This window comes from Peromyscus eremicus, chromosome 8a (assembly GCF_949786415.1).
Source record: "Peromyscus eremicus chromosome 8a, PerEre_H2_v1, whole genome shotgun sequence".
Classification (NCBI taxonomy): Eukaryota; Metazoa; Chordata; class Mammalia; order Rodentia; family Cricetidae; genus Peromyscus; species Peromyscus eremicus.
The window spans coordinates 91985872-92012835 of NC_081423.1; the positions used below are offsets into that span (position 1 = coordinate 91985872).

General features: G+C 39.2%; 1 protein-coding gene across 1 annotated transcript in view; it reads right to left on the bottom strand.

Moving 5' to 3' along the window:
- Positions 1–26964, bottom strand: part of Abca9 (ATP binding cassette subfamily A member 9) — a 72046-nt gene that overhangs the window by 35061 nt on the left and 10021 nt on the right. The window contains exons 5-20 of the mRNA XM_059272042.1: positions 26535–26638; positions 25792–26018; positions 22292–22433; positions 21516–21701; positions 17920–18067; positions 14952–15120; positions 13536–13594; positions 13196–13306; positions 10812–10987; positions 10383–10502; positions 10055–10193; positions 9463–9553; positions 6773–6912; positions 3844–3963; positions 2713–2911; positions 368–534 (exon numbers count right to left, since the gene is read on the bottom strand). Coding sequence (XP_059128025.1) covers positions 368–534; positions 2713–2911; positions 3844–3963; positions 6773–6912; positions 9463–9553; positions 10055–10193; positions 10383–10502; positions 10812–10987; positions 13196–13306; positions 13536–13594; positions 14952–15120; positions 17920–18067; positions 21516–21701; positions 22292–22433; positions 25792–26018; positions 26535–26638 — 2298 coding nt within the window. The remainder of the gene's footprint in view (positions 1–367; positions 535–2712; positions 2912–3843; positions 3964–6772; positions 6913–9462; positions 9554–10054; positions 10194–10382; positions 10503–10811; positions 10988–13195; positions 13307–13535; positions 13595–14951; positions 15121–17919; positions 18068–21515; positions 21702–22291; positions 22434–25791; positions 26019–26534; positions 26639–26964) is intronic.

Sequence of the window (26964 nt, forward strand, 5' to 3'; positions counted from 1 at the left end):
TAGCCAAACCAGCAATGTGATCTTTGATGCTATAAGTTTTGATCTTCTTATAAATACGGAGCATTTTGTTCACAGAGCCCAGCAATACAGGGAATTACAAAATGATACAGTAAGATCTCAAAGACCAGTTAATGATTTGTCTTTCTAAAGTCCCTTTGGTTGTTTTGGCAAAAGAGTTCAAGTAAACTTTTTAAAAAAAATGTATTTCTAAAACAAACTAAATTGTGGTTTTTATTTTTTAATTAATTTTCTGTTTGGCCTTATAAATATTTTTTACTACACAGAAATCATTCTTTTCTTCATGTTTTATGTTTTTCAGGCCATCTCCCATCCCCCCCAAAAAATGTGTTTGGATGTTACAGCTTACCTGTTCTATTGATGACCAGTAGGTGAGTCAGAGGAGCCTGTGGAGGCTGTCCTGGAGAAAGGAAATACATACTTGGAGACAATCCCCATGAGTAACTTTCATGGTATAGCTCATAGAACAGATGTTCCAAAAGTTGAGGAAGAAAGCTAATACCAAACAGCAATAACCTATGTGGAAGAAGAGAAATATTTAATAGCAAGAGTTAATAATCTATAGCCACTTTCATGGGGCTCTGTGTTTCAGTAGATGATGGGCAGTGATAAAACATGGACAAAAGGAATGTTCAAATCATGTTGCTTCCTCCTTCTTCTTTCTAAAATGAAATGACACAGCTTTGGTCTTAACTACCCACTTCTGCTTTTGACATTTTCTTTGAGCCTTCCAACTCTGCTGATGCTGACTCTGATTTGTGTAAGATGGGGTCTTGTGTAGTCCAGGAGGGCCTTGAATTTGTGATGACCTAGAACTTCTGATCCCTCTGCTCTTACTTCCTGAGTGTTGGGATTACAGGCATACTAAAATCTCATGTGAGACCCAATACTCTGAAATTACTGGAAGAAAAAGGAATGGGGACAAATATCCGGCACTGTCAACTTGTCTAACAACTCAGGTCTGGGGCGATAGAAAGCCCACATGGAAAGCGTATTCCTAATGGTTAACTAAACTGGCATAGCAGACAAGTGCCTTCTAAATAACTGTTTATATCTACAGAAAAAAAGCAGCTCTTACTTAGCCTAATCAGAGAAGCTCTTCCTTACAATGAACAATGGTGAATGCAGAGACTCATGGCTGCCTAGGATGTAGAAAATAAGCAGAGGATGTGTGCCCAGCCCCAAACAAGTCACTGAGAGCATCCCCTCTAACACTCAGGAAGCATTGCACAGGGGGTGGGAAGTACATAAGAGCCGGAGGATAGGGTGAAGGAGTATGACACTTAGGTTACTGAGGTATGTCCTTAAACAGAACTGTTGGAATTCAGATGCTTGGGGCACCCTGGTCTTGGATAGGAACCTACTTGGCTGTGAAGCAGAACAGCTTTCCTCTTTATAAGTGCATCATCTTGGGTATTCCATTACAGTAATAGAAAGATAATACAAAGACTTATGTCTGATTTATTTTAATATATATGCAAACATTAGACAATAGGATTACGTGTAGGAGTGCTTACAAATAGTTGGGTAAAGAAGTCTCCGGAGAGTGGTTAGATTTATACCAGGAGGCAGCCCTTACCAATGAGGTGGAAGCTGCAGGGGTTTGGTCTTTACAAGAGGTACTAGATACCACTGAGAAGTTAAATAAGAGAGGCACAGAGTCTCAGTGCCCAACCTGTTGGTGGGAACATTAACACTAACCTGAGTTTTCAGACTGCTCATCTCTCCTATGAATTCCAGTTTCTAATACACATGGTAGTACAAGCAAATTCCTTAAAATCAACTATCTATCTATCTATCTATCTATCTATCTATCTATCTATCTATCTATCTATTTATCTATCTATCTATCTGTCTGTCTGTCATCTGTTTGTCTGTCTATATATCTATCTGTCTATTTGTATATCTATACATCTACATATCATCTCCCTCTGTCTTCCTGTCCCTTTCTCTACATTATTCTATGGAAAATACTAAGAGATTTTGATGTCTTAGGAAAACAGAGAAAGCAGTCTTTGGTAAGGGCAAAAAAAAGGGGGGGGAATTACAATAATCTCAAACTTTATATATTTTGACTACATATCCACAAGGGCAGGTGTTTCAAATGAAACATTTAGAAGACTATGTGTGGTGATATTTTATTTGTGAACACCAACAAAGCTTATCTGAGGACCAGAGGAAAAAGCCAGCCACTATATTAAACATAGAGGTCAGCAGTTGTAGCACACACTTTTAATCCTAGCATTCGGGAGGCAGAGATTCATCCGGATCTCTGTGAGTTCAAGGCCACACTGAGAATAGATCCAGGCGTGGTGGCATACACCTTTAATCCCAGCACTAGTGAACCATAGAGGTCTAGAGGTCTGTACAGACAGACAGGAAGTGATAGAGCTGGGCGGAAAGAGGAAGTGATGTAGCTGGGCGGAGAGAGGAAGTAAGATGGCAGGGTATAGAAAGGTATATAGGCATGAGTATACAGGAAGTAGCTCTCACTTGGGCTGAGGATTTCCTAGTGGTAAGAACTTGTGGCTTGGCTTGTTCTATTCCTCTGATCTCTCAGTTTTCACCCCAATATCTGGCTCCAGGTTTTTTATTAAAAAGACCTTTTACAATTCGTGTTACAACTATGTACAATTACTGGAATTTATTTTATCTACTTTTTACATTGTGCTCTCAACCAATTTGGAGACTCACATGGTCATTAGGCTTTTTCTTTCATTCTTGAGCTTGAGGAAGCGAACCTTGGCAACTGCACAGAGCTGCTGCCTCCACAGTGCCATGCCACTGATTGTGTTTCCTGATGACTCTAGGGTGGACACGACTCGATCCAGCTCAACAAGGCTTCCCATGTCTTTTGCCCCTTCACTTTTTAAGTGCCCACAGATTCCAACATCTGCAATGTAAGATCAGTCATCTATAAGGTGTAGTTTACTGGGCATTGCTTAGCTTTTCCCACAACCATTTACTCAAAAGGAAGTTCCAGCATTAGTGTTATGAGCAAATATGCGCTCTAATTCATGGCTATATTAAAGCAAATAGTGAGGAAATGAGAGAAAAGCAAAACAATTTGAAGCAATAAAAAGAAACATTGTAATTTTTTAAAAGGCATATGCAGTTTTCTATGACATATTCTAGGAAATCCATGAAAATAAACCCATGCAAAAGTGTCCTTGTTACAAGAAATAAGCCACCTTGGTATTTCTGGACAAATTAACAAAGATAATACTTGCAGAAGTCTCCTCTCCCTTCAAGAACATAAGGATGGTAGACATGACATTTTTTATACAGCCACATTATAAAACCTAGATAAAACTTTGCTTCTTTTTATTAGAAACCTTGGAAAAAATGAGATTTCTAGAAAATTATAAAATGTGTACACATGAAGTACTGGGTAAAAGACAGTAACATAGCTCTTGCCTAGCATGATACTGAAAAATAAAAGTGTATGGATGAGTGTGGAAGTATCTGCCTTTAAACCGAGCACTTGGTAGGCAGAACCAAGTAGATCTCTGTGAGTTCAAGGCCAGTCTGATTTCATAGCAAGCTCCAAGCAGCCAGAGCTACTCAATGAGACTGTCTCAAAAATGAATGAATTCATTTTTTCACCATAATCTCTAATTTTCCCTCCCCAACAGCCTTTTATATTCATGTAATATGACACCTCATTTTTTATTGTCTACTCTATGTGGACCTAATGTGGTACATTGCCATCTCCTGTAGGTCTATATTTCTTCTCTACTTTTTTCCCAAGGCTAGTACCAACAAAGAAAGGCATGCATATCATCTCACTCAAAGCTCCCCTCCTTTCTACATCTTCTCCCTTACCTGATTCATCAGCCATTGACTTCCCTTCTAATTTCAGGAACACCTCATTCAGAGTTGTCATGGAAACACCATAATTCTCAACGCCTTGGTTAGAACACCTATCAAGATCCCGGTAAAGGTCTAAAAGTAGGCACATAGTAGATTACAGTATAACTTATAACAAGGCAGTAAATAATATCTTTCAAAGTGAGAAAATATTGATAAGAAGCTACATGTACTTTTATCATAAACTGATATCAATGTTCACTTAATTTATAAAACATAACTATAGAATATATTAGTTTCCACGGTTTCTTTAGCATCCAAGTATAACATAAATATTTATGCTTCCATACTTAGAAAACTACTCAGTTTTTTAAAAAAAAAATGATTGATGTGTTTAAAACTTTTTAATTCCAAAGGCTGAAGAGATGATTCGGTGGTTAAGAGTACATGCTGCTCTTGCAGAGACCCTGGATTCTGTTCCCAGCACCCACATGACAGCTCACAGGCACCAATGACCCCAGGTCTGGGGGATCTGAGGTCCTCTTCTGGCTTCAGGGACAGCATACGTGCACATGGTGCACAGGTGTACAGGTGGGTAAAGCACTCATACACATAAAAAATATTACATGTTTTTAAATTTCAAAATTTTAGGTGTATGTGTGTGTGTGTGAGAGAGAGAGAGAGAGAGACAGAGACAGAGACAGAGACAGAGACCATGGAGTCCCGAGGAGGTCTCCTATAGCTGGAGCTACAGGTAGTTGTGAGCTGCCTGACATGGGTGCTAGGAAGTGAACTTGGGGCCCCTGGAAGAGTAGTTACAAGCACTCTCAATTACTGAGCCCTCTCTCTAACCCCTTTCATTCTATTTTAAATTCTCTTACGGTGGGGGTGGGAGGAGTTAATTCTAAGCTCTGATTAAAGATTAGTATCGAGAGAATAAAAAGTTGTTCTTTTAGGTTAAGATTAACTAAGAAACTATAATAACTGTCTTAGGGTTTCTGTTGCTGTGAAGAGACACCAAGACCACAGCAACTCTTATCAAGGGAAAACATTTAATTGCGGTGGCTTACATTTTCAGATGTTTAGTCCGTTGTCATTATGATGTGACATGGTGGTGTGCAGGCAGACACGGTGCTGGAGATGTAGCCGAGTGTCCTACATCTTTGCTTGCAAGCAACAGGAAGTGGTCTCTGAGACTGGGCATGGCTTGAGCATATATAAAACCTCAAAGCCCACCTCCACAGTGACACACTTCCTCCAACAAGGCCATACCTACTCCAACAAAGCCACATCTGCTAATAGTGCCACTCCCTTTGGGGGCCATTTTCTTTCAAATCACCACAATAACCACCGTGAAAACACTATGCTTACAGAAATAAGTAATTTCCATGAACTCTGAAAAGTACAAATTAAGGAAAGGACAAAGGACATAGTGTGCCTTTGTGCTTCCCCTGAAAGACATTCTGTTCACTTATATTCTCTCTCCTACCTACTCCTCCTCTCTCTTTATCTCTCCTTTCCTCACTCCCTTCCTGTGGTGGCCCACAGAGGCTATCTAGTGAGAAATTACTCAGGGTCAGAGAATCTGAGCTTGCTTTACCCAGCAGGGCTGCATAAGGAAATGATTTGACCATGGGTGTGGTTGCCAGGTATTTGGAAGGGTCTACACTTGGCTGTGTGGTGTGCTTTGATCTTGCAAGGGAGAGGTCTTTTACCCCAGCCCTTGGCATTGTTATAAAAAGCCCCTTTGAATAAACGGAAGAGGCAGTTGAGTAGTGATCCAGGCCCTCCCAAGGCTATCCTGTGTTTCTGTTTTTCTTCTCGTCCTCTAGGCCTCTTTCTACCTGATACTTCTTACCCCTCTCTCCTCCTACTAAGAACCCTTCAAATGGTGGGAGCTGGCCTCCCACACCTTTCTTCCTCCTTTTCCTTCTTAACCTGGTATGAGAATTACTCAGAGACACTGACATAGGGTACATCCATGTGAAGGATTAGCAGGCCACTTTGAGAATTTTTAAATGATGATGGGAATTGAAGCTACCTTAATTATATGCGCAAGAAAAATAGATAAGTGCTCCTACTTTCTTAAGTTCACTCTTCAGTTGGTCTCTAAATCAGTGGTTCTCAACCTGTGGGTGTTGACCCACCAGGGGTCAAAGATCAGATATCCTGCATATTAGATATTTACATTACAATTCATAACAGTAGCAAAATTATAGTCATGAAGTAGAAATGGAAATAATTTTATGGTTAGGGATCACCACAACATGAGGAAGTGTATTAAAGGGTCATAGCATTAGGAAGTTTGAGAACCACTGGTCTAAATGATTCAGCACTTTGGAATGCATTTTAAAAGATAGTCAGATAAACCATGTTGTTCAAACTTCATAAAGTCTTCAGAATGATATATATCTCAAATACATTGTGTGTATATCTAAGAATAAATCATGTCCCTGCTTCCAAGATGAGTTCATCTCTCTTCCATTATTAATATATAAAATTTTATTTATTCTTTGAGAATTCATAGGTGAACATAACATATTTCGATCATATTCACTCCCCAGCTCTCCTCCCCAACCTCTACCAACTACATGTGGTGCTCTTATTGTGTCTGTTGTTATGATTAAATGATCCTTAAGAGAAATGATTCTTAAATGAAAGAACGCTGCCATTTCTGATATTCTGATATGAGGCTGGATCATGATGTGAAGCAACAGGATTCATTCTTTTTGTCTTATGCTCACAAGTCCTACTTATTGATATCTTAGAGCTGGAGAAACACCACAGTAACCACATGTCAGACAAAGTCTCTTTATACATTATAGATACTTAATAATCTTTTGTATAATAATTTAACCATCAGGACAGACCCATAAAGGTATAATGGCCTTTTCCTTTATGAAAGTGAGAAAACTGAAGAGCAACGTGTCTTCTTCAGGATTACCTGGAAATTTGTTTGTCCTTTCCAGGGGCAGGATATAGACAAGTCTTTCTTCACTTTGTATAGTCAGTCTGGCATCAGGGATGTGCTTTTTGACCAGTGATGTTATACTCTCTGGCTCACATATGTCATTCAGATGCAAACTAATATTCAGAAAGAGTAAGATAAAGTTATTTTGTCTAACACTGACTCTAAAAACAACTTCTTATGTAGTATGTTTGCCACTTCATGAATACTTATAAGACAAAATTGTGTAATTTACAGAGGAACTAGATGCAATGATACTAATGTAATTCAAACAATCTGCACAACATAGTAGAGTAACTAGTAAAAGGGAAGACTAGATTCACTTAAGGTAATTCAAGAACTGTCATTTGAAGGAAAGAAAGAATTGACCAAATCCTCGCTGGGGTAAGGTAAATGGGAATATACCATCTACTAAGAAAACCCAGTAATGAATTCTCCTTTTTCAGTTATGCATGAGCTCTGCAAACACTTGAACTTTGTAAAAGCAAGATGGAGATAATCTGTGGTCATTAAGAATATGGTATTGACATCATATTATACAGGCCCCAGAGTCTAGGTGAGCTGGTCACCATCTCTGAATATCAGAATTCTTATCTGTGAGATAAAATAATACCCAGATCTTAAATCAACCTTAACAGTTAGAATGAAACAGTATTTATGAGATAGTATTGGGCGTTTAATGGAGTAAACTCTCAATATATGATAGATAATTTTATCATTTCGTGCAAAATTTATTCAAGTAATAGCTGAAGTCTTTGATAATAGTCTATGTAGTTCTTTTTTTTAATTAAGAGATTTTTCTATTCATTTTACATATCAACCATGGATTCCCCTGTCCTCCCTAGTTCTTTATGAAAATTGGGGTTTTTAGAAACACCATTGTTCGTCATGTCTACTGAAATGTACTGAGATGACAGAGTGGTGTAAACATCACACTTCACTGATTACATAAATCTAGTTTAATTTTAAGATTGTTCTGTGCTTTAGAAGTGCTGTGCTTAGCATTATCAAAGACACCAAGCAGGAGAAATTCAGCCCCTTCCCTAACATAGCTTGCAGCAGAATGATGATGCAAAGCAAGAGGTTTTCTGAGAAAGTGAGGGAGAGTGAAGCTGTGTTAATTCAGTTAAGTACTCTGCACTCTGTCAAGTACTCATCAACTACCATCAACTAAAAAAATAGGTATTATTACCGCTGTTTTACAAATGAAGTTACTCAAGATCAAAGAAATTAATTAAGCAACCATTTGAATTAGCACTTTCTGGATTCCAGCACAGGATATTCCCTAAGGAGGAAATATTCAGGAACAGCCTCCAAGAACAGGTAAATGGACTGGACAGATAGATCAGCAGTTAAGAGAAATTGCTGCTCTTATACAAGATATGGGTTTGGTTCTGAGCACCTACATCTGGCCACTCACAGTCACCTGTAACTCTAGCTCCAGGTATCTGACACTCTAATCTGGTCTGTGTGGACACCCATGAACATATGCACATGCCCACACATAGACACATACATATGCAGGGGTAATGTTCATATGTGGTTGAGTGTGATGAAGGAGGGTGTAACAGATATCCTCCATAAGACAGAAACAAGACAACTACAAAGACCTTCATCGAGACTTTCCCAGAGACCAATGTGTACACCTTTTATTAGAGGAAAATTATTTAATCTACTTGTAATAATGGATAGTGCTGGTACTGTAGATTTGACCAGCTTAAGAAATCAAAGAAAGTAATTGTGAGGTCTATTGAACCTCCAGTATGATGTTATTTTTATTGTATTTTTAAAGATTTATTTATAATAATCATATGATTATCCTGAAGTGAAAGATACCTAAAAGAAACGTGGCAAAAAAGAAATCAGAGAGGATAGAGAATGTATTGAAATTATATGCCTGAAAAGAAATATGCTCTGAGGACCTGTCCTCAGTGCATGAGCTGGCTGTTTGGAACGTGGGGCTTATGTAGGGACACTTTGCCTGGGAGGAGGGGACTAGACCTGCCTGGACTGAATCTACCAGGTTGAACTCAATCCCCAGGGGAGTCTTTGCCCTGGAAGAGATGGTAATGGGGGGAGGCCTGAGGGGAAGGCGGGGGGGGGGGGGGGGGAGGACGACGACAAGGGAATCTGTGGCTGACATGTAAAATTAAATTATAAAATAAAAAATTATATGAAAAAAAGAAATATGCTCTGAAATAGGATGAGAGAAAGGATCAAATACCAATAAATTATTCTCAGAAAGCAAAGCAATGTATCATGAAAACATTTTCCAAACACTTTCTTTATACCTGCTCTAATGTGTAGGTTTTTAGTGTGTACGATGCCATGTATCTTACCTTTTTTTTTTTTTTTTTTTTTTTTTGGTTTTTCGACACAGGGTTTCTTTGTGTAGCTTTGCGCCTTTCCTGGGACTCACTTGGTAGTCCAGGCTGGCCTAGAACTCACAGAGATCCGCCTGGCTCTGCCTCCTAAGTGCTGGGATTAAAGGCGTGCGCCACCACCGCCCAGCGTATCTTACCTTCTTGCTAAGAGCACACATAAGTTAGTTCTAACGTGTCTCTTGAAGTCACCTGTGTAGCTGTAGATCGACTTTGACCTGATACCAGTGACACCTGTCACCAGTGTGTTTATCATGTATCTGTCTCCAGTAGTGAGAGCTGTACCTTAGATGATAGCCAATGCCCCATTTCTTCTTCAGGAACAGAGAAGAGCCTGCACACCTCAGCCTCCCACTGGATATAAACACCTTCCTGTCTGGTTGGGAAGAACCAAAAGATACATTTTAATAAAGAGTGATTTTTTTTTCAGTGATCATAAATGTGAAAATCAAAAGCTATGAACAAATGACGTTTTAGAAGCATGCCACACTAGAATAGTGACATACTCATTCTGAGACTCTAGTAACTGAAATGATGAATTATGTTTGCTTATTCTCTGCACAGTTAGGAAAGTTATTAAGCATGTACATAGTGAATTACAAGCCTGCCGACATCTATCCATGTGGAATAAAGCATGCTTGAGACAATACTGTATACTTTACAACCTTCACTTCTCTGTGATGGGATAAGACTCCGTCCATGGGACAAAGTCCTTTGTCTGGAACACAGAGATTCAAATGGGTGAAAGCAATTCTCCTATATTGGCTGTGGCTATTGCTAGTGAGATGTGTCTACGGGGCCTGTTTGTAACCCGTATTTGAGTCCTACTTTCTCACTCTGAAACATTAAAAAAACAAAAACAAAAGACTATAGTTACCAGCCAGGATATCAGCCTCATCCATGAACTGGGTACTGAAGACAATCACTCTGTCTAGTTTCCTCTCTTTCAGTAGGTTCCATATACGATGCCTTGAGAGTGGATCCAACCCAGAGGTTGGCTCATCAAGTAGCAAAACCTGGACAGTAGAAAGTGCTACAGAGTCATTTTTCCCTCTGGGGCAAGATGATTCTAAAAACACTGTAGTTTTAAAAGTATTGGTATATGTGCTTAAAAGTTTTCTTAAATTTATCATTTGCAAATGTATCGAATATAATAGTTTCTTAGTCTCCAATCTGATTTCATGAGCGGTTTTTGTTCACCTTACCTGAGGGTCTCCTAAAATGGCAATCCCAAAAGTCAGTTTCCTTTTTTGTCCACCACTTAAATTCTGAGCAAGAATGTCTTGAATATTTTCCATTTCTAAGTCCCGTAAAACTCGGTGTATCTAACAAAATAAAGAACATTTAGTCTAAAACCCAAGATGTTTGTTCTCTTTTTGAGACCAAGTCTCCCTCTGTAGCCCAGGCTGGCTTAAACTTCAGCAGTATTCCTGCCTTGGCCTCCCAAATGCTGGGATTACAGGCATGTACGACCCTGACTAGCTTACTTTTAAAACACAGCTTTCTGTCTTTATAAAGACCCTTTGTGGCAAACTTCAGACAGTGGATGTGTGCAGACAACACAAGTACATTCAGTATCTTCCAGGTGACCCATTTCATTTCGTCATTGCCTAACAGTGGACATGTTCATTTACCTCTTGCTCCACCTCATGTGGCAGAATTCCCTTTATCTTAGCAAAAAGCCTGAGATTTTCTCTCACGGTGAGAAAACCAAATTGTATGTTGGATTGTGGACAAACTCCAGTGAGCTTGATGACAGCATCCAAGTCATCCATTTCTGAAAGTGTCTGATTATAGATGGTGATGGAACCTATGCAGAAAAAGTAAAGAGTTACCATCAGGACAAAGTATAAATTATGTAAATCACAAGATTCATTCAAGCATATTTTTCCTGCTTGCAACACACAGAGGGTAAAGGGTTTCTTATGCGGTATGAGAACTGGGGTTTAGATCTCCAGCATCACGTAAAACTTTGGTGTGTGTGAGTGTGCCAGCATGCACCTGGAGTGTTACTGCTAGGAAGGACAGGTGGAGACAGGAAGACACTTTGAGCTCATTGATCACCGAGCCTGGTCAAAACAGTGAGCTTCGGTTAAGTGCAAAACCTTGTCTCAAAGAATAAGATGAAGGCAATATAAAGAGACTTCAAATTTCCAGCATGGATGGGAGAGGGGCTCCCAGTGCCCCACCTTAAGCTGAAGAGCTAATGGCTTCTGAGAGTGGCAGAGTTACTTTGCTTTATGTGTGAAGGGTAGGTTTCCTATGCCCCAGAGGATGACCACACACACACATACATATGCATATGGACAGCACTACTTGAATTTATGGTATTTTTTTAAAGACATGAAGCATGAAGTTGGGAGAAAGAGAGGAAATAAATTGGGGTGGGACAGGGAGGTGCTGGAGAGTGGGAGTGTGGGGTGGATATGACCCAGATACACTGTACACATATATAAAATTTCCAAAAATAAAAAGAATTTTTAAACTAAAAAATAATTTAAAACAAAAGGGTGAATGTCAGGAGCGATTATCATGAGCTATTGTGGGCCATGACCCAATTACAGCTTATAGCAATTGGTAATTTAGATATCAACCCACCAGAGGAATTATTCTCTGAATGGACACCCCATCAGCAAAGCTTGCAGATCACTGACTCTGAGAACTGTTGCTCTCTCCTGTAATTCCACTTGTGCAATAACAGCTATGATATCTCCCCATTACCATGCATTTTCAAGTAATGTGTATATGTAATCTCATGATTATATCTCAATATTATGGGTGCACATATTGTCAGGATGGTCAGGAAAATGAATTCTCATTTAGCTGTATAATTTTGATATATAGAAAGTATACTAGAATATACTTCATAACTAGATCTATTGTTCCATGTGACTGTTAGACATTTAGAGGTCTATTCTCCATCCTTGGCTTACTGGCAGGGCAAATTGGCCAAAGGAAGTGTCGTTGGGATAGATTACAGGCAGACCTTTCACAGATTTTATTCTTGAGTGAAACTGCAGATGTTTGGCCTTTTTGGATCAAAGCCCTTCAAAAGGTTTATAGTGAACTAGGGTGAAGTCGCAGGTGTCTAACCAAGGTTCTTAACACAAGCAGCCTAAAATATCATGCCAATTCTTCACTTGCCAAGTACAACTGATAAAAGACCTATGTCTCAAGCTTATCTAACTGGGCACTGTGCCACCAGACTCTGATCACAGTCCTAGTCCTGAAACTTGAAACTTTGTGTTGCCATGGTAAATAGCTCTGCCCTTATTGCTCACCTAATGAGATGTGAATCTTGTAATTGCTTCAAGCCTCCTGAAAAAAAGTGTATTTAAGCTAGATGAACAAGAAGCTGAGAGGAATTGGAACTAGAGAATTAGAGTTAAGAATTCATAGACAATTAGCACAAGAAAATTAGAAGAAAACAGAACAATATAGAGACATAACTGGAAAATATGCATGTGAATTATTCTATAAACCCTCAGATTAGAGATATCACAAGTTCCCTTCACTTCGATGTAGTGTCTGACCTGAACCCTGAAGGGGTCTTGTAAGCTGGACTCAAAGGGCCCCATTAGGTGAAGAAGTGATTGAGAAAGGCATCAACCTCCACATGTCCTCACCCAACCAAGGTCACCCACACATATCCACATACTACACACATAGAGACAAGAGAGGGGGATTCAAATAACATCTAATCTAGCAGAAGTGTCAATTAATAACAGAATAATTATAAAGTAATTTGTATCAATCGCAAACATTTTCACAAATATGTGCAATTATATAAAAATAAAGAAACATCTAAAACTTTTCTTAGCTTCTCAACTGACGTATGAAAACATAAAAACAGTATCTACTAATGGGGAAACATAATTCAACATGTGCATATATTGTGCAACATTTAAGGAAAATTCCAATTTTTTTGTCTTAATGACATGATGCAGCAAGTTAACTGGTGAAAAGCACAACTTATCCATTCGCCTTTGAGCTTGTCTTTGAATAAGTGTCCTCTTACCTGTAGTTGGGGGTGACAGTCCACAGAGTGTATTTATGAGTGTGGTTTTCCCAGCTCCACTGTGGCCAAGGAGGGCAGTGATCTGGCCTTCATATATGTCAAATCCCAGACCTGACATGATTTCAAAGAGATGACATTCAGTACTTCTATAGTCATTTTATAGTCTCCACAGCTCACAACTTCTTACTGCATAGATGTATGTGGGTACTAATTTTCAAAATAAAATCAGTCTTAAAATTTGTCCAGCTGTCTGTAATATCTCTACTTCATCTACTGAAGTTTTACAACAAGTCTCTAAATCAAACACCTATGTTAAATGTAATCTCATTTTATTACCTACCTCTTAAAGCTTCTACTTTTCCATGCTTTCCTGTGTATTGCTTTTTAAGATTTTTGATCCTGCAGAAAAGAAAAACTGTTTTGAGGAAATTACAGAGATTGGAGGAAGCTTGATAAAATCTGGAGGTTCTTTATTTTGCATAGGCACAGTCAGAGCATCCTGGGCATCCCATGAAATGCAGCATCTCTGACAGTTGCAGCTCAACAGAAAATAAGTGGAGGGAGTAGCTGGCGTGTGACTCCATGCAGCTGTACATACAGATTCTAGCAGATGACTGGAGAAGAAACCAATGGTAGGAGATTCCCGGGGTGTGGGTGAAGGGAATCATGTCAGTGCAGAAAGTCTTGAGCTTTGGAGTTAAACACTCTGAGTGAAGTCCCATCTGTGTCATTTACACAGAGCTCTGGTACAAATATGGAACCCACAGAGCCCAAGTCCTCAGGAATAAAGCAGGGATGACAACACTAATTATCACATAGGGTTGAGTCCTACAGAAAACAAGAATTGCGGAACCCAAGATGTTTGAAATTTCAGAAGAAGAGGAAAGGAGAAGAAAATGATGAGGTGGTTTTAAGAGTCTGTGGAAGTGCGGTGACACGTGTCCATATCCAAGCACTTGGGACTGAGGGAGGAAGTTTAGGAATTTGAGGCCAGCCTGGGATACATTGTGAGTTCCAGGCCAGACTGGCTTACAAACTAAGATCCTGTCTTAAAGAAAGAAAAAGTATACAGAAGATTTTCAATGAGTTGAAAGTCTACTATGTTCCAGATCCTGTGCAGACTACAGGCATTAATTTCGTATAACATCAAAGCAAAGCATCATGCGGGCTAGAGACAAAATTCAAATAAAGATAAGGGTCTTTGGGATGTGTAGCTGTTTGGAAGTCACAGAACTGTGGCTCATGCATGGCTTCTGGGGGAGGGGATGCAGGGCATTAGTGCCCTACAGTCTGTCTGATCATCTCTTCCTGTCTTTCTGAAATGTCTCTCGCTCCCTTTCTGCATCACTTATATTTTTGTTTTCATCTTATCCACCAAGAAGGGGCGTGAAAAGAGACAAAGTAGATTATAGAGAAAAAGTATGAGAACAGGGGAGAGGTGGTGGAACTGTTTATCACCAAGAGAACATCGTAGCAAAACATGAAGAAGAGACAAGGAGGATGCTGAGAGTGTGGATGTAGTACTTATCTGTTGACAGTGGTTACTGTACCAAAGATGTTAGTGAGGATGAATGACAGAGATGGGATAAAATACAGTGCTATCTAGAATAACAATATCCTTTTGTAAGAACAGTGGGCTGAAAGGATATGGGCACAGAGGGACTCAGAAGGAAATCTTTGTACATCGTTGTCTTGCCTGGTAGGTCCCCGATTTGGGGCCTGTTCTCTATTGCACTTCCATGTGATTATTTGTTACCTGATGGCTTCTTTTCCCTGGAATTCTGGAGGCACTGTTTCAAATGAGTCATCCAGTGAAGGATCAGAATCTATTTCATTCTCAAGGACCACATGATTAGCTCCTCTGTTTTGAAACCAATAAGACGACTTCAGGAAAAACAATGGAGACTGTTGATGTCCATACTTGCCTACATGGACAGGAGACAGGTAAGTATCAGGTCAGTCACCACTTAAAGGATTGCAGTCTGTTCAGTGTAGAATGCCAAATCAACCTCTTTTACTCTCACCCTGAGCCCACACTTATCACCTTAGGTAGTACCACCTAATGTGGTACTTCCAATATGAAAAAAATGCAGCATTGTAAACTAAAAGAAAAAGTCTTTAGGGCAGAGTGACTTGTTTCAAGAGGAACTTAAACATTCTATTATGATCAAAATGAATGGATAAATGTGGTACATATAAACATGAAATATTACTCAGCTCTAAGAAAAATTAAATTTGCAAGAAAACAGATGGAACTGGAAAAAATTACACTAAGTGAGGTAACTCAATCTCAAAAAGACAAATGAATGCCCTATGTTCTTTCTCATATGCAGAGCCCAGCTTCAAATATTTTATTTTGTGCATTTAACTTGAAGCAAAATAGAAGCCAGGAAACTAGAGAAGTGGGATTTGGGGAAATATTAGGGGAGGGGCATAGTAGATTAGAGATAAAATGAGAGTGGTGAAGTGGATTATCAGGGTAGAAAGACTTAAACACAGAAGGGTCATTGGTTGGGAGGTATGAGGGAGTGAAACGGGGCTAACCCAAAAGACGAGGATAAGAAAAACCACATATACTTCTTCTATCTCACAACCCAACCTAAAAACAATATCACTAGAAGGATAGTAGAACACATGGAAAATGAAAGAGGAGGGAAATACTGAGGGTTAAAGGATTGAAGGGAGATAGGGATGGGAGAAGAGCAAGAGGAGGGAGTAATGAGTGAGTTAACCACAACTAAGAGTTTATGAAAGGGCCTTATGGAAACCCACTAGTTAGTAAGCTAATTTCAAGAGTTCAAATGGAATTACCATGCATGAGTGGACAATGTTACTCCAAAAGACATGGGTAATTATTAAATGAAAATTGAAATACAAAGCATAAGACACCTTCCTATGAGTTATTGGTCAGGGAATCCCCAGGGATTTCAAAAAAAAGAAAGAAAGAAAGAAAGAAAGAAAGAAAGAAAGAAAGAAAGAAAGAAAGAAAGAAAGGCATTGATATTGTCTTTAGACATCCACTCTAACTATATGGTAAGACCCTAGACACCACATACTTTGGGTAAGGACATAGAGAAATTAATACTCAGCTACTCAAAAAGCTTCCTCCATACTGGCCAGCTTCCATAGTGCCAGAAGGTATGATGCAGGTTTCAGAGGGGAGAAAAGACAACTATAGTCTTACTCAGCACTGGACCATGTGTGTTACAGCACTAACAAGCCAAGCAAGATGTATCTACTGAAGTAATGGCACAGCTATTAGCAGGTAAATAGCTACTTTATAATTGGATTTGCGGTCTGCCCTACAGGAGGAAATTTCATGCCTGGTACTGTAATGCTGGTCAAAAACCCATGACTTGGAGGTCATGGGCCCTAGGGAAGATCCTGGTATTGTTATTTTGCTGAATGGCCATGTTGTCAAATTGTCTTCTAAATACTTATGTCTATACCCATTTTCTTAGTTAGGGTTTCAATTGATGTAATACTACGACCAAAAGTAACTTGGGGATGAAAGGGTTTATTTTACCTTACCATCACTGAGGGAACTCAGGGCAAGAACTGAAGCAAGGAAGAAACCTGGAGATGGAAACTGAAGCAAAGGCCATGGAAAAGTGATGCTTACTGGCTTGATTCCCAGGGCTTCCTCCAACTGTTTTCTTATAGAACCCAAGACCATCAGCCCAAGGGTAACACTGCCCACAGTATATCAAGCTGACAGAAAACTAGCCAGCACACCCGTAGACCTAGGCTGCTCTCAGCCTTCATCAGAGAAGCTTCTTTTTGCAGTGGCGAGCAGTCAATAAATAACTGGTAAAGTGCTGAGAGTAAGAGGCTGCTGAATGTTCAGCCCTAAATGAAACGTCAATATAAACACCGCCATCACCAAGGCTCAGGGAACATTGCGGAAGAAGAGGTGTAAAGATCGTAAGTGTTGAAGGATGGGGAGGAGTGTTATGAAGTACTGTCTTCTAGACATGATGTGGCTATTGCAATCATGAGCTAAGATGAGGTGTAGTTCTCTGAATAAGACCTATACAAGACCAAGCCAGTCAAAATGTCAGCACAGGTGGGATGGAGGAGCTCCAGGCCCCATGCCATTCTGAAGAGACAGTGTTAATGCATAGTTGCTGGGAAAGGGAGGCTCATGTTTTACGGGGGTATGGTCACTGACTGGTTTCCCATACTCCAGTGGAGAGCCACTCCCCATGTGGCACTACTAACTGGAATTAATGGATTATTTAAAACAAAAATAAACGAGGGAAAACATCTTTTGAAGGACATGGGGGAAGTTGGAAGTGGAATGGAGAGTGGATATGATCATGTTTCACTGTATACAGGTATGGAATTCTCAAAATGTTACCTATAATTTCAGAAATTTTGAAAAGAAAATGCTATACCATTTATATTCAATACGTTGTAGAAGAGTGGTTCTCAACCTGTGGAACCCAACCCCTTCGGGGGTCGAATGACCCTATCACAGGGGTTGCCTAAGACCATTGGAAATATCAGATATTTACTTCATGATTCATAACAGCAGCAAAATTGTAGTTATAAAGTAGTAATAAAAATAATGTTATGGTTGTGGGGGTGGAGTCACCACAACATGACGAACTGTATTGAAGGGTCACAGCATTAGGAAGATTGAGAACCACTGTCATAGACAGTTACTTTTAGTAAATGCAGGTAATAAAAATGTATGAAATTACAATAATTCTACTACTTACTGGGTAAAATTTTGTTAAAATACAATGCCAGTACCAAATAGAGAAAAGCATCCAAAACCAACATAAAAAGGATGGCTATGATGAGGTACGAGTTGTTTGGAGAGTCCAAATTAACATTAGAATTCACATCGTAGTCCAAATGTATAAGCTGAAAAAGAGATGCATAGAGTTTTTAAAAGATTAATGAAAGTTTATGGATAATTGTTGTCTTAGCTCTGTTAGATACCAAAAAGAACGATAAATGATTTATAATTTATATCTCTATACAGCTCAGCCTATTGCCATTCATAGCAACTACTATGGTTAACTCTCCTCAGAGGAGGTAAAAGGTCCAGGAAGGTGGTATTTGAGACATGTCAAATACAAAAATTCATCAGGATTAAAAGGAATAAAGGGTGAAGGTGTTCTTGAATGGGGCACTCCATATCAGAGTAAAAAACTTTGAGGAATGAAAGTTTGTGAGTTGGCACAGCCTTATCTGATAGGAACAGCAAAAGCATAAAGCCAGCACAGCTGCCTGACAAAGAGCCAGCAAAGCTGAGCCTCAGGATAGCCGCCATGCCACCTTTGGTTATCATCTCCACCTGTTGTATACTTGGGAGACTTTTAATATTTGTATTTGGGGATATTGGATTGATGGAAAATTTTTTATGAGTCATTTATGCCTTCTCCCAGGAGTATTGCTTCTAAGCTTCCCCAGGAAAGTCCTGAACATACTACCCCTCCAGCTTTTAGGGAGATATATATCCTTATCTACTTCAAGGTCTTCTTTATGCCTTGGAGGTTGTGACACACATAAAGAAGCCAGAGGTCTCGTTATGAGGCTATGAGACATTCTTGAAACATTCGTCCTTGTACTTACTCGGGAACAAGATATTCAAAACAAAGTAAATTTTAAAAAGTCAACAAGATTTGGTGGGCTAGAGGAGTTGGCCACAGTTCAGATTGCAAGCCTCTTCTCACTATACACTCAGGCAATTACATGGCATATACAGCAACAAAGTTAGATTATCTGAAGTTACCTCTGCCCTACACAGAGACTTATATTGATGAGCAAAGAATGGAGTGGAAAGATGATATAAGAATGAGACCTCCCTTACCACATGCAGAGTCACTGTGATGTCATATGATTGATCAAAGAACAAAAGAATGCCAGGATTAGACATAAACAAATTTTATATGGATATAAAATATGAATATTGTATTATATCAGAATTTGAATAATAACTGCAGCAACTTTGGCCTGAGGACTTTTCTTGGGCACTCTGACCATTAAGAGTTAATAATACACTCCTTGGGACATGGCAATATGCCTGGGCTGGCTTGAAGATTTTGTTTTGGTCTAGCATCCTTGAAGCAACCAGAGCTACCAGCCTGAGAGCAGGCTGTCCTATGCCTATAGAGTCTTAAAAACTGGGTTATGAGTTAATGAGGAAAAATGATAACTCTGTTTATCAATGATGTCAAATCTTGAGGGGAAATAATTGGAAATGAAAACTCTGTTCTGTCGTAATTTACTAATGATGACTAAAAGATGAGCAAGAAACACATGTCCAAAACCAAAAATGATATGATCAATGTTTTGGAACAACAGGAATCTATCCCTGCTTACTAAATTCTTTATAAATAAAGAAGCACTCTGGCTGTTAGTCAGGCTGCAAGTTTCTCCCGACCATCATGGCTAGGTTACTCCTTCCCTCACCAAATCCATACATCCTCTAGAAACCTGTTTACCATTGAGGATGACTCCCAGTAGTTTATAGTTGGGCAGAAAAGAAAAGAATAATTTCAATAGCATATAATGATTTCACATGAATTAACTTTTTGAGAGATTTAATTTCATGTAGAAATGCCCAATTAAATTAAATTTTTTTTCAAATTCTCAAATTTTTAATATTTGTGATACTATTAAGGCTCATGTTTCTCAGGCTTAAATCAGACACATATTTAGTTAGAAGTATGAGCTGAGCCACATCAACTGTCAAATGTCATTCTATATTTAGAGCTATAAACTAACAAAAATCTTAGGGCCAGTCATGAGAAACCCCATTTCAAGTTGTTTATGGGAGTCCAAGATATTCCCCAAACAATACAGGCTATTGCTGCTATCTCCCAGATGTTGGAGGTAGGTCTCTATTGCTAAAAGCACCATGTACTTTGTACACAAGACGGGGAGGATTTGACCTAGATCTGACTTGAAAGCCTCCTCCCTGAAGACTAATTTTTACAGTATTGGACAATGATATGAAAGCTGCCAAGAGAGGGAAGCAACTAAGAGTCCTACCCAGCTGTGATGCCTACTAACCACAACAATGACCAGCACAGCAAAGCAACCCTAAAGACCCAATAGCGGTATTCATATCTTAGTGTTAACCAACAGCTCTGAAGCCTTACTGAACTTGAACTGAAGCCTTATTCAACAGGAGGGGATTCATGCCTGGTACAAAAATCCAGCCAACTACTCAGGGCTGGCGAGGTCATTGATCTTAGAAGAAAACCTACAACTGTCACTTTACTGAATCAGCACAGCTCCTAACTGCATTTTAAATATTTACCCTTATACCCACAGTTAAGTGCAGCTCTAACTTCTCATCAAAGATGCTTTTCTTCACAACAGATGGAGACCATTTTAGAAAATTACATTGGTCAAAATGTAAACAACAACTGATTGTGAGATTCTTTGCTGAAATGGATACAACACAACTTATACTGACTGCTCAGGGAGCAGAAGAGAGAGAAAAAAGATTTTAAGAACCAAAGGAGGAGGAAAATTGCTGTGAGGTGTGTCTGCTATAAGTGACAGGGAAAATGCACTCATTATGCTTCAAGAATATGCCTAAACAAGACCTGAAAAAGGACAACACCAACAGGCATACTAATGTAGAAGATGGAAATCTCACAGGGTCCCACCCCTGATCAAAGAAACTATAGGCAACTAAGGATGATGAGAGAGAATGAGTCTTCCCAAAGGATGAGCCCCCTAATTGGTTATCCAATATCAAGTAGTCAGCCCTGAAATCACATGCATACAAGTAACACTAAAAGGATTCAGTTTGTATTTATATCTTTATGAATTTGTGTGTGTGTGTGTGTGTGTAACAATAATAAAGAAAAAGAGGCTGTGAATTGGAAAGGGAATGATGCAGATGGGGAGGAGGGGCATGGAAAGGGGTGGAAGAAGGAAAGGGGGAAATGATGTGATCATATTATAATTGTTAAAAATTACAAAAAAATTATTAAAAAATAACAGAAAAACAAAAATGTCTCTTATCCCTTAAATTTCTCTCTCTATAAAAATAGGGAGACAACTTTAGTGTTTGGTGCATGTTACATAAATCATAGAAGGAATGTGTTTAGAGTGTTGTGTACGTAAATACAATCGTGGGACAGCTCAGCTGGTAAAAGTGCCTAAGTTTGACCCCTGCAATCCACATGGTGGAAGGAGAGAACTGACACCTGCCAAGTTGTCCTCTGACCTCTAATGTCACAGCATGCCTGTGCATGTGTACACACACACACACACACACATCCAAATAAATAAAAATAAATTTTAATAACATGGAAAAAAACCAAAAAACGATGATCTTACTTCTTACCTGGGCCATTCCAGTCGTGAAGGCAAAGGGGCTAAGGAAACACAAGCTCCATTCCATAAAGGCAGGAAGATGTTTGTACAATGCTGTGAATCCCAGACTTCCCCAAAAGATGGTAAGGAGGAAGACGGCCAAACCAGTGAGAAAAGGTTTCTTTAACAACACACTCATGAGGAAAGCTAAAGTTATCTGAGGGGAGAAAAAAATTAACTGGTATGGTGGTCTGAGGACCATGGCTTGCACACTAAAAGGAAATTCATGTTTGGCTAAGTGTTATCCAAAGGCACCCGTGTTAAAGTCTTCAGCCCAAGGTACTACTGAGAGGTGGTAGAATGTTTAAGAAGTGGAGCATGTGGGGAGCTTTCCTGTCATTGGATGTTCATCCTTAAAGGGGATTGTGAGAGCCCAGCCTCTTCCTCTTTCTGACATCCTGGCCATGACGTAAGCAACTTTGATCTACCATGAACTGCTAACATGATATGCTGCCCAGATACAGGCCAACACAACAGGGTCAACCAACCCTGGACTGAGATCGCCAAAACTATGGGGGAAAAAAACAAAACCATTTTCTTCTTGTTAGCTGATTCTCGCAGGTGTGTGGTATAGGGACTGAAAGCTGACCCGTACAGTATTTGGAAAATATGTCTCATCATTTTCAGTTGGATACTACATGGATAGTGCCTTGTGCAAATACTGCATAGAACAGAAAAGGCAGAAACACAATTAGTGATGCATGATTGGAGGGAGGGAAGCGGGGCAGGAAGAACTCACCAACTTACCAAAGACAGGCCATAAAGGAGAAAAAGAAGGAACACCACCATGAAACCAGTTAAGACGACAACTTGGGCAGATTTCACAATAAGAGACATCAAAGTAGCCACGACAAGGATAAAGCCAGCATACATCAAACCCCAGGAAAGCCTGGCCAGAAAACACAGGATTAGTGCAAATGCTGTGACTCAGTCACTCCATTCATCCACTTACTAAGCAAATGGATTTAAAACTTGTGATAAATTTGTGATTTATCAAGAGTTTCTTTTAAAAGGGTAATTCCTAATGAATCAGAAAACTTCCTCATCTTAAAGCTCATATTCTTTTTTTGTTGTTGTTTTCAAGACAGGGTTTCTCTGTGTAGTTTTGGTGCCTGTCCTGAATCTCCCTCTGTAGACCAGTCAGGCCTTGAACTCACAGAAATCCACCTGGCTCTGCCTCCTGAGTGCTGGGATTAAAGGCGTGTGCCACCACCGCCCAGCTTAACGCTCATATTCTATAGAGTAAAGTAGACAATAAGCAAGTCAATGTGTACAATAATAAATAGCCACCTTAGTTAACGTTGTCAGCTTGATAGAGACTAGAGTCTTCTGGGAGGGGAGAAGCGTCAGTTGCAGAATTACCTAGATCAGCTTGGTCTGTGGGCATGTCTGTGAGGCATGGACCTATTGAATGATGCAGAAAGGCATCATCCACTGTGGATGGCAACATTCCTCAGGCAGGTGGTCCTGTATAAAAAGCTAGCTAAGCACAAGCCAGAGAGCAAGCCAGAGAAGGAGCCAGCAAACAGCATTCTTCCATGGTTCCTGCCTCTGAGATCTTATTGTGAGTTATGGTCCAGCCTTCCCTCAATGATGGACTCTGACCAGGGAAGCATAATCCAAGTAAATCCTTTCCTTCCCTGGGTAGCTTTTTGCTTATCACAGCAACAGAGTGAAACTGAGGCAGTAGTTAAGTGTGCAAAGTTAGAAGGACATGAACTGGACAATAAGATGAGTGTGATGGAGAAAGGATTTTAGGAAGAGTTTAAGGAAGAATCTGTGCTGCTTTTTCAGTTCTGCTCAACTTCTTTCATAAGGAAGTCATGGAAACAACATGGGCACTAAAGAGACGTACTGCCCACATTTTAGGCTTCGCAAGCCAAATAACCTTTGTTGTTATCAGTGCTGCCTTCACGGCAGAAGAGCAATCACAGACAATCTATGCCCAATGTGTGGCTGTATCCCAATGAGAACGTGTGTGTAGACAACAGCATTTGAGTTTCCAATCGATTTTTGTGTCCCCTAAACAATTGCTGCTCTTTTTATTTTCTTCCCAGCTCTGAAAGTGAAGACGCCACTCCTACTTCACAGCCTGCATAAAAGTAGTTTGCCAGCTGCGGACATAGATGATTCAGTGCAGGAATACCCAGAGCATATCCATGGGGAACACAGCCAAGTAGGTGGGTATGAAGAGGTGTATTTACTACTGATGCCAAAGACAGAAGGGGGCTCTGCACAGGGTCCAGTAATGCCACAGACTTAGGTTCAAATTTTCTCTGTTACATTATAATGAAATATGTTAAGAAGCAATTGTTTAATTTCCTTACATTTCAATTTCCTCTCTGGGGAAAAAAATTAAAGAATTAAATTAGTTGGGTATTTTTGTGGATATAACATGGTGATAGATCTACAATGGACAGCTAGCTTCCTTTCATTTATAGTAGAAAATCCCATCAACTTCAGGAAGTCTTGTTTCTCCTGTTCAATTTTAATAATGCCCTTTTCACAGTATACTGAAACTATTCATCCATCTGCCTTCTATAAACTTGTTAATTTCATTCAAATAAAATATCAGTCTTTCCTCCAAGAAGGAAAAAAAAGTCCCTAATATTTTTTTAAACCCTTCCTCACCAGATTTTTTTAATGTATTACCTTCCATTGGCTCTTTATAGTTTTTAATTTCTTTTAAAATATAGTGAACAAATTCTCTTCAATATTATGGACATGATTTTAATACACAAAGGTACAAAAGAAAAAATCTGCATTGTATCAAACCTGCCATCTCTTTTCTTTTTTCAGAGATGTATTCTACTTTACACTTTGTATATGTGTGTCTCTGTGGGTGGGTGTGGAGGAGAGTATGTGCACATGTGTGTGTGCCTGTGCAGACCAGAAGCATGAGCTGCCCTGACCTCTAGTTACAGACACTTGGAAGCTATCAGACTGGAATGCTGGGAAGCGAACTCGGGTCCTCAAGAGCTGCATGTGCTCTAGACAGCTGATTCATCTCTCCAGCCTCTATCTTCTTTACTTCCACACTTAGTACAGTGAACATTATTTTAGAAAAAATAATAACAAATTTGGCACAAGCCAGCCAGTAAAATGTGTATTCTTCCTATTCAATAGTTTTTCTCTTCAGACACTAGCATGTTCCTGTAACTGTGCATAGTCTCTTTACCATCTTTTTTTTTTTTTTTTTTTTTTTTTTTGGTTTTTTGAGACAGGGTTTCTCTGTGTAGTTTTGGTGCCTGTCCTGGATCTCGCTCTGTAGACTAGACTGGCCTTGAACTCACAGAGCTCCTCCTGGCTCTGCTTCCTGAGTGCTGGGATTAAAGGCATGTGCCACCACCGCCTAGCTTTTCCACACCATCTTTAACACGGAAAATAATGGTCAGTTTGTGAAAGACAAACCTGACATTCAAATCACTGTTTTCTGCCTCTGTACTCATTTCTACCTCTCTGTCTGTCTCTAATGTGTCATTTGGCTAATCTTATTTTAAATCTTGTCACTAACTACTGGATCCTTGGTTTCTTAACTTACATCAACTGTCCTTTCATGATGCACTGTCATCTACACTTCCATCAACTGACATCTAGAGAGTGTTCAATGTTTCTCAGCTTCAGTGTAAGGCACTCTAGGTACATTTTATTTAATCCCGTGGTCAACAAGAAGTAGAACTATGATCAGAGCTTCACAGAAAAGAAAACTGCAGTTGAAAGAGTTTGAATAACACATCCAAGGTGGTAGCTACTAAGTGCTGAGATGAAGACAACCTACAGCTTCCCACTGGGTTGGTCATTGTCCTAACCCCTCTGCTTTCTTGTCTCTATTAAGAAAAGCTCAGTGCTCAGGACATAATAGCTTCTCTTAAATAACCCATGTAAAGTGGGGTCAAATCATCATCACTTTTAACATAGTATCTGAAATACATATTTCATTTTACATAAAAACTCTTAACTTCTCACAGATATTGGTTCACATAAACATAATAACTAGTAACTAAGAGTAACAACAACTCTGTGTTGTTAGTGCCCTGAAAATGGGAAGCAACTCAGGCTTTCTTTAAGTCAAAGAAATAGAGAAAATTCCAGTTACCAAGCATGTGAGTTCATGTATTTCAAACATTCATACGCCCTAGTTTTCTAAAGTATCAAGTCTAGTATGGATAAACAAGCCTAAGGAGTCCCCGTAGTTAAGTTAATCTGTTTGTAAGTGCTGATTGGTGTATCACAGACATGCAGTTTACCAGAAGGCAGACTCCCGAAGTCCCATCGTTGCCATCAGTGCTGCAATGTATTGCCTTTCTTGAGTAATGTTGATGGATAAATAGTATATAAATGAAGAAAAAGAGATAACACAGAAGAAAATTAAAAAATCTGTTGTAACTCCTCCTTGGCCAATAAAAGGTAGTATCTTCATATTTGAACCAATAACTGACATCAGTTCTTCCATCACTGAATGATTTGTTGTGATCTAAACAAAGACACCACAATGAACAAATTATTATCGTTAATCTAATTACAACCTTGAGCTCTTTTCCTCAAACTGTAAGAAGGCATGTAGTTCTTGGAATGTCCAAGGTTCTACTTAAAGTCTAGTAAAAAAAAAAAATTTTTTTTACTCTTGTTTTTAAATTAACTGGCGTAACACTTCAAACTAGATCTTCTCTGGAGTTTCTATCAGAGTAGCTCCTGTTTTATTGTTCATGCAGCACACGATTTACTACCCCACAATAGACCCTGAACCCTTACAATGACTGTATATCTATATTTCTGCCTCTGTCTTACCAGGATCTCTGCTTAAAAGTGCCTATACTGTGTGTATTTTCAAGTCACCAGTGCGTTGACACTACAGTCTGGATATAGAAGTCATTCGGCATACTATGCTTAGTGGCTAAAAACAACCAAATTACAAAATAAGACAATCCACATCTCCACCTATCAAAATTCAGTATATAATGGACTTAGTTTCCTTTAACCTAATACTCACCTCTATGATGCCAGCATTAATGGCAGCTTGAAAGGCCACAAAGCCTTTCTCCCAGAAGATTGAATTTTTACAAGTTATTTTGTTGTTCACTGTTTCACAAGGAGCTTCAAGAAAAGAAAACACAACCACGATTATGTGACCAGACAGTCTTAGCCACAGGATAAATAAAAATCTGTAATTATCCAAAATGTGTTTAAAATCTACAATAGGACAGTATATGGTAAGGCATATAGGTTCAGATTGTAGAGCATGCCCGGAGAGGACATACCAAAATTGCTTTGTTAAAATCCTTTAAGATTAGCTCTTGAAAAAAAAATAAAATAAAATAAAAGATGAGCTCTTGATTATTTTTCATACTATTTTATATTATTTCAATTTTTAAATGTTTGTTTCGGCTGCTTCCTTCTGTTGTTTGTGCCAAAAACAAACA